The sequence below is a fragment of the Aricia agestis genome, chromosome 6 (genome assembly GCF_905147365.1).
Source record: "Aricia agestis chromosome 6, ilAriAges1.1, whole genome shotgun sequence".
NCBI lineage: Eukaryota > Metazoa > Arthropoda > Insecta > Lepidoptera > Lycaenidae > Aricia > Aricia agestis.
Window position 1 is genome coordinate 4396414 of NC_056411.1, and position 17971 is coordinate 4414384.

Sequence of the window (17971 nt, forward strand, 5' to 3'; positions counted from 1 at the left end):
CAGCGCTGCGTCGACGCCACGCTGACGCAACGCGCCGTGTGGACTGGCTCTAGCGCAATTGACTTTCTTTTTACTTTTTAATCAATTATCTCCATTATCTTAACAATGTGAATTTGTGTGTAGCACAAAATACTTTCTATATTATAACATACACTTACACATTACACGTATACGTGTACATATTCTTTATAAGCATGGAATGAAGAATTACATTTTAATAGAAAATTCAATATTTCCTAGAATACTCAGTTTGTAAAACGAAACTAAAACAGCTTGATAATAATATTGCTGCCGATAAAAAGCAGGCGTTGACTTTTTCTATTACACTCATTTTATAGAATACAAAGAAAATTGCTTTACTCCCGCATCGAAACCTAGTTGTTGGAAGTACTTAGCGCTTTGCATAAATTACGGGAGAAAAAATAAAGAAGTAGATAGCTTAGTATTGTTGCAGCAACTTTGTCCGCGTTATATATAAGTGGTCACTAGCTGTTTGACCGAGCTTTGCGCGGTATTCGATAAAACAAGAATTAAATGACATTTTCTAAAAATTATTCCTAGCTAGATCGATTTATCGCCCCCGAAACCCCCTATATACTAAGTTTCATGAAAATCGTTGGAGCCGATTCCGAGATTCCAATTACATATATATATATATATATATATATATATATATATATATATATACAAGAATTGCTCGTTTAAAGATATAAGATATAGTATTATATCAATAGTATTGTATTATACCAAGCCGTTACGTGAGAGAGCCATGCTTCGGCACGAATGGGCCGGCTCGACCGGAGAAATACCACGTTCTCACAGAAAACCGGCGTGAAACAGCGCTAGCGCTGTGTTTCGCCGAGTGAGTGAGTTTACCGGAGGCCCAATCCCCTACCCTATTCCCTTCCCTACCCTGCCCTATTCCCTTCCCTCCTCTATTCCCTCTTAAAAAGCCGACAACGCTCCTGTAGCTCTTCGGATGCTGCGAATGTCCATGGGCGACGGAAGTTGCTTTCCATCAGGTGACCCGTTTGCTCGTTTGCCCCCTTATTTCATAAAAAAAGCCAATCCATGCTAATATTATAAACTAGATGACGCCCGCAAGTCCGTTGCGCCAAAACTCATTTTTCGCGGCGGAACCGTACATTCTTCCGGGATAAAAGTATTCTATGTCCATTCTCGGGTCTCAAAATATCCCCATACCAAATTTCATCAAAATTGGTTCAGCGGTTTGGGGGTGAAGAGGTAACAGACAGACAGACAGACACACTTTCGCATTTATAACATTAGTATGCATGGGAAAGTGTGTCTGTCTTTCTGTCCATTTATCTGTCTGTCTGTTACCTCTTTACACCCAAACGTCTACTGAACCGATTTTTTTAAAATTTGATATGGAGAAACTTTGAGTCCTGGAAAAGGACATAGGATAATTTTAACCCGAAAAAATGTACGGTTTCCGCATGATTATCGAATTCTCGCGCAACGAAGCCGCGGGTGTCATCAAGTAAAAAATAATGATACAGCCAAATTAATAATGCGCATACAAATCTTCGCTAATTGTCGCAATCACTAAAACACCCGAATCTATGAAACGTAAGAGCCCCAAACAATGTACTTGCATTTTGCACCTTATTCAAAGGAAATAGAAGTAAAGACTTGGATTATCCGCTGTTGCCGGTCCGTCAATAAGTGCTATAACTCACCTGGAAGCCATCGCGGCGTTACCATAGTAACGTCCAAGCAACGTCAGGCGCCTCTACGTCATCGCTGCAAAGCGTTGTTTTAAAGTTAAGTTTAAAACAGCGCTTGCAGCGACGTCTTCCGATCCTCGGGAAATACGACCGTTGCCGAAAATTTACGAAAATAAATTAATAATAATTAAAATTTCTATGCACATTATCACTTTGGGACTACTGTAATTATAAATGCATTCATTTTGCGAACTGAATGTTTGTTGCGCCATTTGCATGATAAAGATATAATTCCTGCCTACCTCGTGATAAACTATAAATGTTCATGAATCGGTATAAAATTCTATGACACTTTTTCATATGACATATTAAAAAGTAACAATCATTGAAATAGAACAATCAACATGTTATATTTTAAAATATAACTAAAATAAATATTTTGTGTTATAATGCGCGGAATGAAATGTATTTGAATATGGCTTCATAAAATAAAGGCTCTGACGAAATGTAAATATACGAAACAATAGTGTATAGTTTTATTTGGCTGTTTTATGTTTACACAATATCTGGCATTTCAGCGAAAATCTCAGCTAAAAGCCAGAATGAATACAAAATTCATAAAGCAAATGTTTCATTTCATCTGTTTTTTAATTATTATTTTTTGGTATACAATTAGCAAATAATATCTAAAGTAAAATCAATCTAAACTACAATAGACTTTTATTTATTTTTTTGAAAAAACTCAAAAGTTGAAAATAATACAGTAGATCAGCCTGCGGCGCAGTTGCACGTCACGATATTTTGTTAAGGCGCCCTCTACCTAGCTAAGACAGAAATATATTCGGCATCTACCGGCTTTACATTGTTATTAATTTTATATTTTTGTTCTATAATATTTGTGGTTTTGGATAATGATGGAGGAAAGACTCACGGCGCCCCTCTTGCCTTTCCACGGCGCACCAGGGCGCCGCGGCGCACAGTTTGGGAACCCCTGTAGTAGATAATAATCATAAGCACAATACAAGGCATAATCTACAAATATAGTCGGCCCCACTACATCGAGTTTTTCCAGAAAACCAACCAACTAATCGGATAGCCCATTATAAATATAACAAAACCAATTGGAGGCCAAACCAATAAATATGACAAAAGACCCAAAATAACCCAAATATACATAGAAAAAATAACATAAAGAACAAATATCGTGAATCGAAGCCAATCACTTACCATGAATAATGTGAAATGAGAAATTTACGATTAATTTCCGACCAAGCGATTCATAAGTCTTGCGTTTAACGTCTTATTTTCAGGAGAAAATATAAAATTGCTAGCATTACGCCCGCCTTTTTGCCCTCGAATGCTGAATGCAAAATGTGACTTTATCAACGAATAAGGTATTCGTTTTAAATGTATTTATTCCTCTCTAAACGGAAGTGTTGAGAGCTGAAAGCGAAATAGTCTTTGAATTTATCTGGTGTTATACGAACGGATTTGGACGGTAACTTTATCATGGCGATATATTCGTAACAAAATGGATTTTATGACATGCTCAGTATTATTACTATGAATTATAACATAACATTTAGCATTTAGTTTTCTTCGCACTACTTTTGTCTGTGTGTCTATATAATATATATATTCTGTCAGTTACTCCTGGTCCGGGTTCCCTGGAACAATTTTTTTTTTATTATTATCAAGCTATTTTTTTGTGAGTAGCTTCATTTTGATAAGACGAACAACAATAATTATTTTATTATATTCGAAAGTGGTAGCTAACAGAGATAGAAAGGATTTCAAATTTTGGTTTGATGGACCTAAAAATATATTATGGATTATTCTGTTTGTAGGACAATATTACTCTTAATCTATATTAATCAGCTGGTTAGGGTTCCGTTTTAGGGTTCTGTAATTAACAAAACTTATTTGACTACGGTACCCTGAAACGGAACCCTAATTGATAGACTTAATTTTGGAAAATGTAAGGTTCCAGCGCCTTAAACGATCCACGAGAGCGAAGGTATGGGCAACATCTACTAATTTGCAACGATGTTTACAATATGCAAGGTATTCCTTTGTTTATCATGATTGTGCGCATATGCAATCATCGTCTTGTTTTCTCTCTGCATATGCAATTTATGCAAACACCCGACGTTCCAGCATGCCCTACCAGCCTGATAAAGATGCCTCACAATACGTGAGTTCCAATAGAGAGAATGCTCAGGCACTGAGGATTCTTGTAATAACGTCCGCTAGCTAGCTTAGGCTTAGGGATGTAATATTAACATAGATCTGATTGCTTCATTTCAGTTCTGTTTGAATTAAATGTAATTAAGATTATATATTATAATATATTTTTTTTGTTTCCGTAGCTGTTGTTTCTCTTTTTACCTGCTTGTTTTCTAATGTTATTGATATGAGATGTCACTGAGCTTAATATTTTGCATTACGATTTGTTGGCCTTAAGACCAGTTAAAAAGTACAAGCGTTAGCTTGCATCAGTTTTTCATGAGATCTTAATAATGATTGTACTATCAGAGAAATTGATTCCTAAGCAGTTGACAGACCAACGTCATTTGGTCGGATCATGTTAATTCAATGTTAATTGTGAAATGTCGGCTGGGTTTGACGTAATCCGATCAAACTACGTAAGTACTACGTAGGTCCCCCATTTGCCTAGAAATCAACTTCTCTGAACTATCAGAGCGTAGTACATGACTGACATGTAGCATCTCACAGATAGAATAATAATTGTCTATGATATATTAGGTTTTAGTGAGACCTCGGTATCTCTTTTTAAGAAAATACGCTACATAACCCTGATAATATTTATCGTGTGACGAACTTAATCAGTCCCAGCTTGGGCGCCATTTTCCCTACATTTTCAGCATGTATTTGCGAGGGAGAGAGTTCATTAATTCAGCGGTACACATTATTGCATATAATGGATTATCTTGATGTAGATAATGATTTCATTAACAATTACCAAAAGGCATAATAATTTTATTATCAACTTAGTGATTATTGATAAAAATGGTTATACTTTTCTATTGTGTGATAAATGTGAATGCACATGGAATCCCTATTGGAAGACTAGTGAAAGCACAATAATTATTATATAACTGAATGATAAAACAAACATTTTTTTATCAAATGTTTGTTTGTATTATTTAACTAAATATGGTACAGTTGTATACCTAATGTCGTTTTTCTGTTTTCATAATCAAATGGCTATAATGATACATTATTTTTTAAGCCAATTTAAATATAATTTGATACAATATAGATAACTTTGAGCAAAAGTACAAGGCATCCGTTATTTTTAATAAAACCCAGAGTTAACGGATTTTTAGTTGTGTGTATACGTTGACATAAGTACTACAATAATATTGTAACCATAAAGTTAATATACCTAGCGGAATAGAGAAACAAAGGCCTGAGCAAGCGAGATGTCACCATCAGTAACACTGCGTAGTAAAAAGAGACGTGTGATACATGACAGCAGAACTTTTTTTTGAGTCCAGTCGGCACTTATCGGCACGTTGACAATTTAATCTCATAGAAAGATGCTTGTGTATACGTACATTATATTTTTACACACAGATGTAAACCAATTTCAGTTTTGTTTGACAGCTCGAGATTGTTGCTCTATTCCGCTAGGTATATTACTTTATGATTGTAACTGACATTGGTCGCCATTATAATATCAACATGTCTGGGGCGATGTAGACGTCTTCTTTAATCGGATGATTACCCTGACACGCTGTCTTATTATCACGTCTCCTCACAGACTAAAGACTAGTCCCAAGATATTTAAGACATAAACTTTTTATTTTCAAACTAGCTGACCCGGCAAACGTTGTTTACCATATAAAGTATTTCTAGTACAATATAAAAAGTAGATAAAAATCTGTTCTAAGGCCTAACGAATGTACATACAAAATTTTACTAAAATCGGTTGAGCCGTTTGGAGGATTCCGCGCACAAACACTGTGACACGAGAATTTTATATACGCATTAGATTTTCTTTTTCGCTACTACTTACGTTATATTAAGGTGTATGGAATAAAATTAAAAAAGTCTGGTCCAAATTTCCACCACTAACGAGACCTATACATGGTAAAATTGTCTACTAAATACTGAATCATTATAACCAGACCGCAATCGAAAATACCTACCCTGTCAGTGAAAAGTTATGGCTAAATGAAAAGTCATGTTATTTACCATTTTGTATGAAAAATATTGTAAGTAGATGTAATAAAAATGTATTGAGTTTGAAACAAATGTATGTATGTAAAATGTAAACTAAAAGCACTTACGTAATGGTCTACTAAATACGGAATCATTATAACTGAACCGCAACCAAAAGTATCCTGTTAGTAAAAAGTTATGACGGAATGAAAAAGTTATCTACCATTTTATTCCATAAAATAGTATTAATATGATCCATTGCACTTTTTAACTACTCAATATATGTTATGTCATATCGCTTGGCATTTCCTATTAGGTTTTCACTGAAATAGATGAAAATCAATATCAATATTTTCACTCAAAAATTTTTTTTTCATATGGTCATAACTTTTTACTGACAGCTTATTTTTAATTTGTCTCATAATGAAAGTTACTCTATATTTAATGGACAATAAGTCAATATGGGTTTCGTTTGTGGTGGAAATTTGGACCACTTTATTCATTCTCCTTTAGTAGAGTTACACAACCGTGTCATTAAAAAGTCTGTTAATTATTATAAGAAATGTATCATGTAAAGTAAGAGTTACACAAAATGATTTTTAAGTTCGTGGATACGAGTGACCAATTAAAACAGCTCTTATATTATTTTGTCACAATGCCAAAGCTTTCTTACTATAAAAATCTTATTATTTCATGTATTCTATACATATTTTGTAAATACGATTAACAATCTTCCAACCCCCGTTTTACGCTCGTAGTGCTACCTGAGTTATAAAAAAACCGGCCAAGTGCGTGCCGGGCCACGCGCAATATAGGGTTCCGATGTACCGCTAGTTTTAGAAAATTTTTGTATCGTCAATGAATGTACATTTATAACGTGTTTTACACTACTTGCAACATCATCTCAGTTACTTTCAAAGAAGTTTGAATGAAAAGTTCCTTTATACTTCGCCGAATGCATTTTTTTTAGTTCATCGATTATTACTCAATAACTTATTAAGTCTTCTTAGCTGTGATAGTTTTCCTTTTAAATACAGCATATTTCCTACTTCCGTGAATTTTTTGACATTTTCAGAAACAACTGTTTAGCTGGTAGAAGGGAGGGACACTGGACTCTGACGATTTTTTCCACTTTAAAACTTAATATTTCACAAATGGATCCCTAAATCAGAAAATGATCCATGAATACCCATAATATTTTTTAAAAGCCTATCCAACGGCACCCCACACGATGAGGTGGGCGCGAAAAAAAAAATTCATCCCCGCTTGATGTGTAGGGGAGGTACCATAAAAAAAGATGTTTTTAAATATTTTATGTAACATTTTGTCGGCATCATTAATATATTGTGTATTCATGCCAAATTACAGCTTTGTAGGACTTATAGTGTCTGAGCAAAACCGCGCACAGACAGACGGACAGACGGACAGACAGACAGACAGACAGACAGACGGACAGACGGACAGACGGAAAGACGGACGGACAGACCGAAACTATAAGCCTAATATATATCTTAAAAACTGTTCTTACCAAGTAAAAAGTCTACTGTATCTTTTAAGGAACCTACTTGGCTTTCAAGTTTACAACTGTTATGGTTTCTGAGTCAAAAAATAAGTGCTGTTTCATAACCATAAGCAATTTCTGTTGCACACATTCATAAATAATTTCTTTTTCAGGTATCATGGATAAGAAAACGTGATCTTCATATCTTGACGGCCGGCATACTCACCTACACATCTGATCAAAGATTCCAGGTAAATTGATTGGAAAAATTTAGTGTTATTAAATTTAAATCTGTGTTGGACATCCATAAAACAGTTTTGTAAATTTACTTCTGTCTTTAAAAAAATATAAAAAGTAATTAATTTATTAACAAAATAGCCAAGTTTTTATTTTTAATAATGAGTTCCAACAGGTGGCTAGAACATGAACGAAACTCATTAACTTTAAAAACTATTTAAAAAGTTTTGAGCAGTTTTTAAGGTTAATGAATTATAAAGACCAGACAAAGAAGTGGTTATCACATTAGCGAAATCTTCTGAAATGTTCTTTTCATTGCAAAAAGATTAATTTCAAGCAATTACTAACTTAAATTAGTTCAAACATAAACTCGTCAGTTCATGAATTCACTCATAATTAGTTCAACTTCGATATTTTCATTCGGTTTCAGATAATTAAAATTGTTAAATAATTAAAAGGAGTATGATAACTTAATATTATGTATGGAGTTTGGTCAAAATTTCCACCACTTACGGGACCTATCCATACTTAATATTAAAAATGCGAAAGTGTGTCTGTCTGTTTGTTACCTCTTCACGCCTAAACCGCTGAACTGATTTGGCTGAAATTTGATATGGATATACTTTTAGTCCCGGGAAAGGACATAGGATACTTTTCATCAAAGAAAAATGTACGGTTCCCGCGCGATAAACGAGATTTGGCGCAACGGAGTTGCAGGCGTCATCTAGTATAATATAGGTCTCGTTAGTGGTGGAAATCTGGACCAAACTCAATATCGTAAAATTTTATTTTCACTCAAAAATGTCATTTTTCATATCATAACTGATAGCTTATTTTTATTTTGTCTCATACTGAAAGTTAATCTATTGATGGATTAATAAATCTCTGGATAATGGGTCTCGTTAGTGGTTGATATTTGAACCACTTCTGTTCATTCTCCTTTTAAATTATCTAAAAATAGCCAAAAATAATTTTATTTATACCATAATTCTTCTATTTTTATGCAACATTAATTGAGCTTCACTCCTTGTTCGATCCAATCCATTTGCTATCAAACTTCTAAAATGGTAGTCTCATAAAATATTATGTTAATATTGTTGATTTGACATTCATTCGTGACGCATTGTGCCATTGTTTCATAGTCCGAATTTCCGAAACGGCCTAGATCATTAAAAAAATGGAATTGCACTTAATATTTTATTCTCATTTAAAATCGTTAGAGATAAATTGCATTATTTTATGTCCCAAAACAACATTCTAGCAAAACTTTGAAATGCACTTCTGCTGTGTCACACAAACTTTTTCAAATTGATTTGATATTTGACATAAAATATCTGTTTCTATATAGGTCATCAGACCAGATAAGTCGGAAAACTGGACTCTGCAGATCAAATTTCCGCAAGAGCGCGACGCCGGCATCTACGAATGCCAAGTCAACACCGAACCGAAAATGTCTTTGGCATTCCAACTCAACGTTGTTGGTAAGTCATTTTGTATTGCCAAGTCTTTGTGTCTAATGAATTTAAGTTTGGGAAACGTGGCCTTTGGATTGACATTTTGACACATTGCCATAAAATATATTGTATCCTGGCCCCTGGGTTTATTTTACTACAAATCAGGTACTATCAGAGAAGTTGATTCCTAGGCAGATGGGGGGCCTACGTAGTTTGGTCGCGTTACGCCAAACCCAGACGAAAGACACTGTGCCTTTTTTTGTTCATCAAGGGCATGCGTTATAGCGCAGTCAACCGCGAACGTGAGGCATGCCCGTGACGCGCGTTGAAATCGTAGCACTCGCTATGACACTTTTCTTTCAACGCGGGTGGATTTTGACGCATGCAATTATTGAATATGCCAAACGAAAGTTGAATAAAAAGAAGATGACGAAAATTGAAGATGAAATTGCATAATGTGGACATTGCTATTGAATTGACATGATCCGACCAAATGACGTTAACCTGTCAACTGCCTAGGAATCAATTTCCTCGATGGTACATATTTTGATAGCTATTTAACTAGTTTGCCTATGCTGTACTGGAATGAACATGTTGAAAGGCATTCTTACACAAGCTCTACAGTTTAACAATAGCACGTATTTGACACCTATCATTATAGCGTTAATTCATTTTTAGGGTTCCGTACCCAATTTTTTTTTTAATGAAATAAGGGTGCAAACGAGCAAACGGGTCACCTGATGGAAAGCAACTTCCGTCGCCCATGGACACTCGCAGCATCAGAAGAGCTGCAAGTGCGTTGCCGGCCTTTTAAGAGGGAATCGGGTAATAGGGGAGGGTAGGGATGGGACGGGAAGAGAATAGGGGAGGGTAGGGAAGGGAAAAGGGTAGGGGATTGGGCTTCTGGTAAACTCACTCACTCGGCGAAACACAGCGCAAGCGCTGTTTCACGCCGGTTTTCTGTGAGAACGTGGTATTTCTCCGGTCGAGCCGGCCCATTCGTGCCGAAGTATGGCTCTCCCACGTACCCGAATGGTAAAAACGGGACCCTATTACTGAGACTTCGATGTATGTCCGTCGTCTGTCTCCAGGCTGTATCTCAAGAACTGCTATAGCTAGACTTCTGAATTTTGACAGATTATGTTAATAACTGTTGCCCTACGAATAATAAAAGCTGTTACCGCTATAACAACAAATACAAAATACAAAATAAAATTAATTTTTAAGGGCACCCATACAACAAATGTGATTTTTTTGGCCTTTTTTGCTCTATATCAGTAACATCAACAGGTAGGCATCTGAAAATTTCACAAAGGCCTAAGTTATATGTGTACTTTAATATGTAATTATAATATTAAAATAGAATAAAAAATCAAGTGGGGATCCCATACAAAAACACAATTTTTGGCCTTGTTTGCTCTATAACGGTACGGAACTTGGCCGATGTTTCTTGTACTTGTAACTTTGACCTTTTTTTTAATGGGGCTATAGTTACATAATTTTCGTTCGACTCGGATTCGAAAACAGCGCGTTTATTGGTCAACGCTCACACAATAAGCGATCGAGTCGAATTTTGCGAACAAGACGAGAGGAGGATAAAATTTTAGGCCACTTTACTTCATACAATTCCATTGTCTTATAAATTTTTCAATTAATAAAAGACATAAACCGAATAAGAAATTACAAAGTTCCACGAAGCAGAATTAAAAACAATAATTTTAATACAAACGTTTCATAAACAAAGGAGAAATTAATAAAAGTTTTGCATTGCGTCCCGGCAAGAGCTGCAGGAGTTTTAAGCGTTATTAATATTAATCGTCAAAGTTACACACGAATTCCTAATATTGCGCCAAGTAATTAGCAAGAATACATTCAAACTAACATACTAATTCGTCGCTGGAAATTGTTTGGAGTGAAAATTTAAAAACTGCTTTCTTTAGTTTGAAATGAAAATTCTTTTTAATATTTCCAAACCACTAGGCGGAAAAGGAAATCACATTATTAAATATCCGTAACGTGACTATGGTTTGGTCATGGTTTGATAAGTCAGTAAAATGTCAAAAAATTGGGGTACCATTTTGAATACAAAGTAACAGCCATCCACACGCCGCGGTGTGGTGCCGCACCGGAGGCCATCTCGCCGGACCACCGGCCACACGGTGAGTGCGGTTCCGCAATTTTTTGCGGTGCCGTAGCAGCGACGGACTCGAGCTCCAGCACTGCCAGTGTTACCAATTTAGCATATTTGAGGCTAAATTTGACAACTGAGTGGTGCCGCTCCGGCGTCGCAAAACACACCCCTCCCCGCTTCGTCTTGATTCCGGTGCGCGTGCGGTGTAGCGCCGGAGCCCACCGGATACCATACATTTTTATATGTAGGAAACCGGAGCAGCACCAGTCAGGCACCGTACCGCCGCCGCACAGCATCGTGTGGCATGGTACTTAGTCAGTATTATCTTTAAAAATATTAACCTATTTTTATTTTAGTCTGAATTTCATTTGACTAGAAAGTACAGTTTAGTAAAACTTTGTCCACGTTTGTTGACTACAAAAGTGTTACAAAAACTTTTAGCGACTATCGACTCTCGTATCGAGATTGGTCTCCGTGTTGACAATATCGCACAAAGTTGCGAATATTAACCCGTACACAAATAAAGCGTTATGGTTGGAAGTTTCCGACAATGCACTCCGGCGTCACGAGACATTGCAATTTGCCCGCTTCTTCAGTATTTAATGCCTGTCTGGCGTCTTGCCTCAATCGCGAGGAGGGTGACCAAATCCGATATTTCTGTGGGACTTGATGGATACTAGAAAAGAGCTCGTATTTACTAGAATATAAAATGCCACAAACTCTAGGCTCTTTCTAAACTAGAAAAGGGCTCGTATTTACTAGAATGTAAAATGCCACAAACTCTAGGCTCTATTAATCTTGTAACTTGAAGCCATAGCTTCAAGCCTTGCTTACGGCTGTTTCGTTCTAGTACGTTCTAGTAGCCTTAACTAAGGAAAAGAAAAAAACAAGCCTTACTCGGAAAATAAAACAACTTTACGCCATTTTTATAAAAGGCCACAACTCTCCATTTTTCAAAGCATACTTAAAAGTATATAAACTTCACAGTTTGAAAAGCATTTAATGCACACAGGACACTCAACTGATAACGTCCTTACGTGCTTTTCCGGGGCACTCGAGTCATTTCCATACCACTTTTTAGAACAGTTATTATTCTCATGCTGGAATTCATCATTTTGCTAAAATAATCTTTTTTTTACGTAAATAAGAATCATTATTTCAATCTACCTTGTGAACATACTGCGATAAATCTGAAATTGTTATGATAAAAAATGCACAATAATATATTTAAAATTTACTATAAACTTTTTGCCATATATTTTACTCATTTAAAACCAAATTTTGACATTACTTAGGTATAATTTCCAATTTACTTTAAAATCAGAAGTGCTTTATAAAAATCCGTTTCCATGGTAGGCAATCATTGAACGGATGCCCCCACGTTTCCTACAAAAAATCTAATAATGATGAAATATCTGAGATTCCACCTCATTGTATTCGGCGCCGTTCGTTTAATTCTATTAATATTTTATTCTGTATTATACCTAAGAATCTGAAAATTAAGTTTGAAAATTAAAAATTTAATATTTTTTACCTGACTAACTACGAACGTAGTTGAATACAATATTTTGTTTTATGTTTTATTTCTTTAATATTTTTTTTTATTTTTCTGTTATTCATTTGGATGAATAACAGAAAAATAAAAGAGGCCAAGGCCCAACTGTTTTTTTTACCGTTGTAATCAAGACCGTCCTGTAAGTTTTAAAAATATAGTTTCCGTAGTGCAAGTTGCTAATGACCGAAGCAAAGTCTGGTATAGATAACTTCAAAACTAAGACTGGAAGATATCGGAAACTTAAACATACTGACTTCTAAAATAATAAACTAACTTCATTTATTTGTAAGACAAAAGATATGATTTGAAATTATCGTTCTTTGATAGTGGTCCAATTTGTTTTTACAGTTTAGTGTATTTATGTGTTTGTATAACTTAAGGTTCCGGCTAAATTTCCCAGTTACACGTAGCAGGCTGATCATTCGATTGCCTGACAAGAAAGGTGATCCATGCAACGGGTGGGATACAATGGCATGTTAAAAATCAGTTCTGCACCTGATCTCTCGCCAGCAGTTGTGCCTGTCATCGGATCATTTCCTGGCCCTGGCCTGGTCTCCGTCACCGAAATCAAACCTTTATAATCTTCGACAAAGTGTTTTAACGTACGGGAGCCCTAGAACATTTTTTTATTACTATCAAGCTATATCAAGCAAATTTTTTGTGAGCAGCTTCATTTTAATAAGACGAACAACATTTTTATTTGCGGAAAATCTCCAAAGTGGTAGCTAACCGAGATAGAAAGGATTTCATACTTTGAATTGATGGTCCTACAATATGGACTGTTTTATTGGTAGGACAATGTTACTGTTAAATTATATAACGTGTATATGTAACTAATAATCTATCTAAAATCTGTGTATATAACTAATAACCTATCAATGTACAGAAAATCAGCTTGCTAGGTTTCCGTTATAGAGTTCTGTAATCAACAAAACTTGGTTGGTCCCGTACTATATTTAGAAATGTTCAATTGCTGAATTTAAAATGTCACTTTTACGGTGGTCCTCACTGTGGGTGGTCGTAATGCGCTATCACCTCTTGAATTATTCTTCCTTGAGATTCTTTGTTCCGTGGGCGTGGGTCTCCCACCCCACGTGGTAGAACGATTTGGAATAATTACTGTATAACCGCATTAAGATTCTAACAGCATAACTCGACATAAATATATTAAGAAAAATGATATTAATTTATCACGCAACCGTCAAATTATGGAAGTCATCATTTAGAATTTTCCTTGGGTTTTATAATTGACGATAAATACACCTTAATTAATTGTTGTCGTTGGCTACGCCATTAATAATGTCTGCCAAGCGCTTTGTTTCATAAATTGGTTGAAACTTGAAAGGACGAGAGGTTTTCTGAATACACTTGAGCACACAAGTTATTACGTTCTGTGATTTAATTTTGGTTCGGCAATTTAGGTAAGCAAATTTGTGCTTTAATAGTGCTTTAATGATGCCTATCATAATAGAGCTCTACTAACACTAATGAATACTCGCAGACTCATGTGCGAGTATTCATTAGTAATTACTAATTACTAATTTGTGAAACAATTTTTAATATGACCAATATTTATGCCACATAATTTTGAAGTAAAACATATTCTGTTGTGTGCTTTTAATAACCTTAGAATGTAGTTTAGTCTTTAATACTTTTTTTCTAAAGTATTTGGGTACCAAATATCTTTAAATGAAAATGTTAATAATTAAAGCGAAAACCCATTTTAAATAACACGGGATTTTCTGCAACAGAAATGCAATTTAAATAACCACAAATCTGCGAAATTGCATCGAACATGTTTTTGCTTCTGTTTAATTTTCGTTGTGTAAACAATTTCAGTAAAAAATATTTGAATTATCTGAGTTAAAAAAAAGATATTATATTTCATTCAAAAAACCTTAGGAACAACATTTTGGCCCACGTAATTATATAACATCTTAATTTACTATTCTTTAAAATTAGGTCATAACTCATAATATTTTGTGTAAGTACTTATATTATACTAGATGACGCCTGCAACTCCATTGCGCCAAAACTTATTTATCGCGGCGGAACCGTACATTTTTTCGGGATAAAAAGTATCCTATGTCCTTTCCCGGGACTCAAAGTATCTCCATGCCAAATTTCAGCAAAATCGGTCCAGCGGTTTGAGCGTGAAGAGGTAACAGACAGACAGACAGAGAGACAGACAGACAGACAGACAGACACACTTTCGCATTTATAATATTAGTATGGAAGTATGGATTATGTAATGGCCATAGTAAACAACTATAATATATTTATTATCTACATCCTTCTTGAAATGCAAATTTCATTAAAATCAGTTTAGAGGGGTCAATCAGTTAAACGTGAAGGGATGGAAGGATGATAATTGATCTTTTTTTTGTATCTTTTTTGTATCTGTATCTCGGTTAACCTTTTTCATTGTAATATCGAGGTAATGAGCGTAAAATAATGACTTAAATTACCCTGCACAAAGGTATTGTTGATCTTTCTTAAATGACTTCATTATAATATTTGCCTTTGCAGGCTTAATTAAAGAGCGATATAACAGTCATCTGATACAGAATATATTATCAGAAAATGATAAATAGACTTAAATGTGGGAGAGCTTCTAATGATCAGCGGGGCTAAAATGATCACATTTAGCAATTCCTCTCAATCAATTCAGCAAATGAATTGTCAAAACTGTCAAACTGACAATTAATGTCAAATTAGTACGAATTACAAGTCATGAATTGCAAGCAGACTTGCACTTTGCGATTTAAAAAAACTAGAGATCGCCCAATGGTCGAAATTCGACCTTACTTGCAACGACATCAGGACTACTACCTATATTTTGTAAAAAATATTGACTTCATCATAGTTTTTTCAATTCTTGTCTCTGGGACTCAGCTGATCTCAGACTGGCCGTTTAAGCATTGTCTAATAGTATCTAAAATTAAATAAAAAAAAACTATAATCCATTTTCAATTTGTCAACTTGTTGTCAACAGACTTCAACCATAAATAAAAGAGTATAATTCGTATATACAGGCTTGTCACTCAAAAATCTGTAATTTTTCCTAGTAGTAGTGTCGTAGTGTGTGTAACGTTTTATTTGTTAAAAATATATATGATAAAAGCATCATTTTAAAATAATATTAGCTCGATGCACTCCTTCACCATATAAACTATAACTGTGCGAAATTTCATGCACCTACGTTTCCACATTTTTCGTAAAAAGGGTTACAAAGTTTTTCTCCCATGTATTAATATCTATACTAAATATTACGGATGAATCATAGGTAATATTATGATTCAAAGCGACCATTTCAGCCCCGCTGGTTTGACTGGATCCAGCCCGAAATCCACATACTAATATTATAAATGCGAAAGTGTATCTGTCTATCTGTTACTTCTTCACACTCAAACCGCTGCACCGATTTTGCTGAAATTTGGCATGAAAGATATTTTGAGTCCCGAGAAAGGGCATGGGATAGTTTTTATCCCGGAAAAATGTACGGTTACCGCGCGGTAAACTAATTTTGGCGCAACGGAGTTGTGGCGTCATCTAGTATTTTTCTCAACGTAATTATGGATGGATGGACCGTCATTGCTAGGCATAGTGATGTGCACCTACAGAGATAGAATGCTGATTTTATTTACCGGTGAATATTGCATGAAAATCTGTGAAGTGATTTTTGAGTTTAACGCGAGCAGACATGGTCGGGGGCTCGGGGCGTCGGCATGGGGCTGCCGTCGCCCATGACATCGAGTCCCGGGTAGGCCACGATGCGTTAGGTGTTCCAGCGAATCGTCGCGGAGTGTGGAATGTAGTGTTTCCACGAGGGGAGCCCAAAGAGGCAGACGTGGTGGGGCTGCAGTCGTGTATTACGCGTTTCACGTAGTCCCACCTTCAGGAGCAGGAACACCGTTGGGGTTTTAGTGGGTAGACCCGGATGCGGATATTACGTCCGACCCGGGGAGTCCCACATACCTCGGTGGTCCTCCCCAGGCCCCGGGGATGCGTAAATGCATACCGCCAACGAAAAAAAAAAGACATGGTCGGGGACTTTGTTTTATAATGTGTAGTGATTATCAAAGTATTTAGAAAACAATTCAGTTCAAATTCAGTTCAGTCAAGTGCAATTCACTTGACAATATGAACACAAAATACAGTTGCGATTATTATTGTTTGTTGTATGGGAGCCCCCCTTAAAAGTTTGTCTTATTTTTTGTTTTTATTATTTAATAGAAATACATAACTCGTAAAAATTTCAGCTATCTAGCTAGAGCGGTTCTTGGGATACAGCCTGAAGGCAGACAAACGGCGAAGTCATTGTCTCGTTTTTACCCTTTGGGTAAGGAACCCAGGAAGGAAAAGGGGAAAACAATCCATTTTTGTTATTATACTATTGTAACGTGCTAGGGTTCGAGGATTTGGGGAATAAGACCTGCTGACTCTCTTGAAGACTTTATTAACACTGCACTAAACACTAGGTCTATAACACTAAGCACACTGTCCTAGGTCGTAACCAAGTCGAAGGTTTCACTGGTTCACTCACTATTGATCCCTTGTTTTCACTCCGAAGATCGCTTGATGATAGTTCGATTCGAACTGAACTGCCGGGCCGTCTACCTGCGGCTTTTTATATGGCGAGACGAATTCCAGAAAGTTCCCGATACACATAAACAAGTAAACAAGTGTGGGAACTTTATAGGAGGCTCGAGCATGTACCACAATAAACGTAAACAACAACACATAAACACGTAAACAAAATAAACCGGTAAACACGTAAACAAATGTTGGACTTTTCTAGAAGGTCCGAGTATGTACTTGTGCACCTCATGCCATCTAGTATTGAGTAGGGGATTTATGTTGTCGGTGTTCCCTCGATAAGTTTCGCTGGTTTGACGCTAGATGGCACTATATGTCCGTGACACTATGTTGACATGGACGAAGTCGCGGGCAACAGCTCTGTTTTAAGCAAGATGTAGTCCGGGTTCCCTAGAACTAACGAGCTCAAGTTTTGTATATTAATAGGTTCATACTTCATAGTTATATAATTTAAGAATAACATTGTCCTACAAAATATAGAAAAATCCATCCAATCCAATTTTAGGACCATCAAATCAAAGTATTAGATCCTTTCTCTGTTAGTTATCTAACACTTTCGAGAATTTTCGCAGAGGAAATTGTTCGTCTTATATCAAAATAAAGCTACTCACGATA

General features: G+C 35.8%; 1 protein-coding gene across 3 annotated transcripts in view; it reads left to right on the forward strand.

The window, feature by feature from the left end:
- The window catches only part of LOC121727867 (zwei Ig domain protein zig-8-like), a 191217-nt gene that overhangs the window by 163673 nt on the left and 9573 nt on the right, over positions 1 to 17971 (forward strand). For all 3 annotated transcript variants that reach the window (XM_042115908.1, XM_042115907.1, XM_042115906.1), the window contains 2 exons: positions 7554 to 7631; positions 8966 to 9098. In XM_042115908.1, coding sequence (XP_041971842.1) covers positions 7554 to 7631; positions 8966 to 9098 — 211 coding nt within the window. The remainder of the gene's footprint in view (positions 1 to 7553; positions 7632 to 8965; positions 9099 to 17971) is intronic.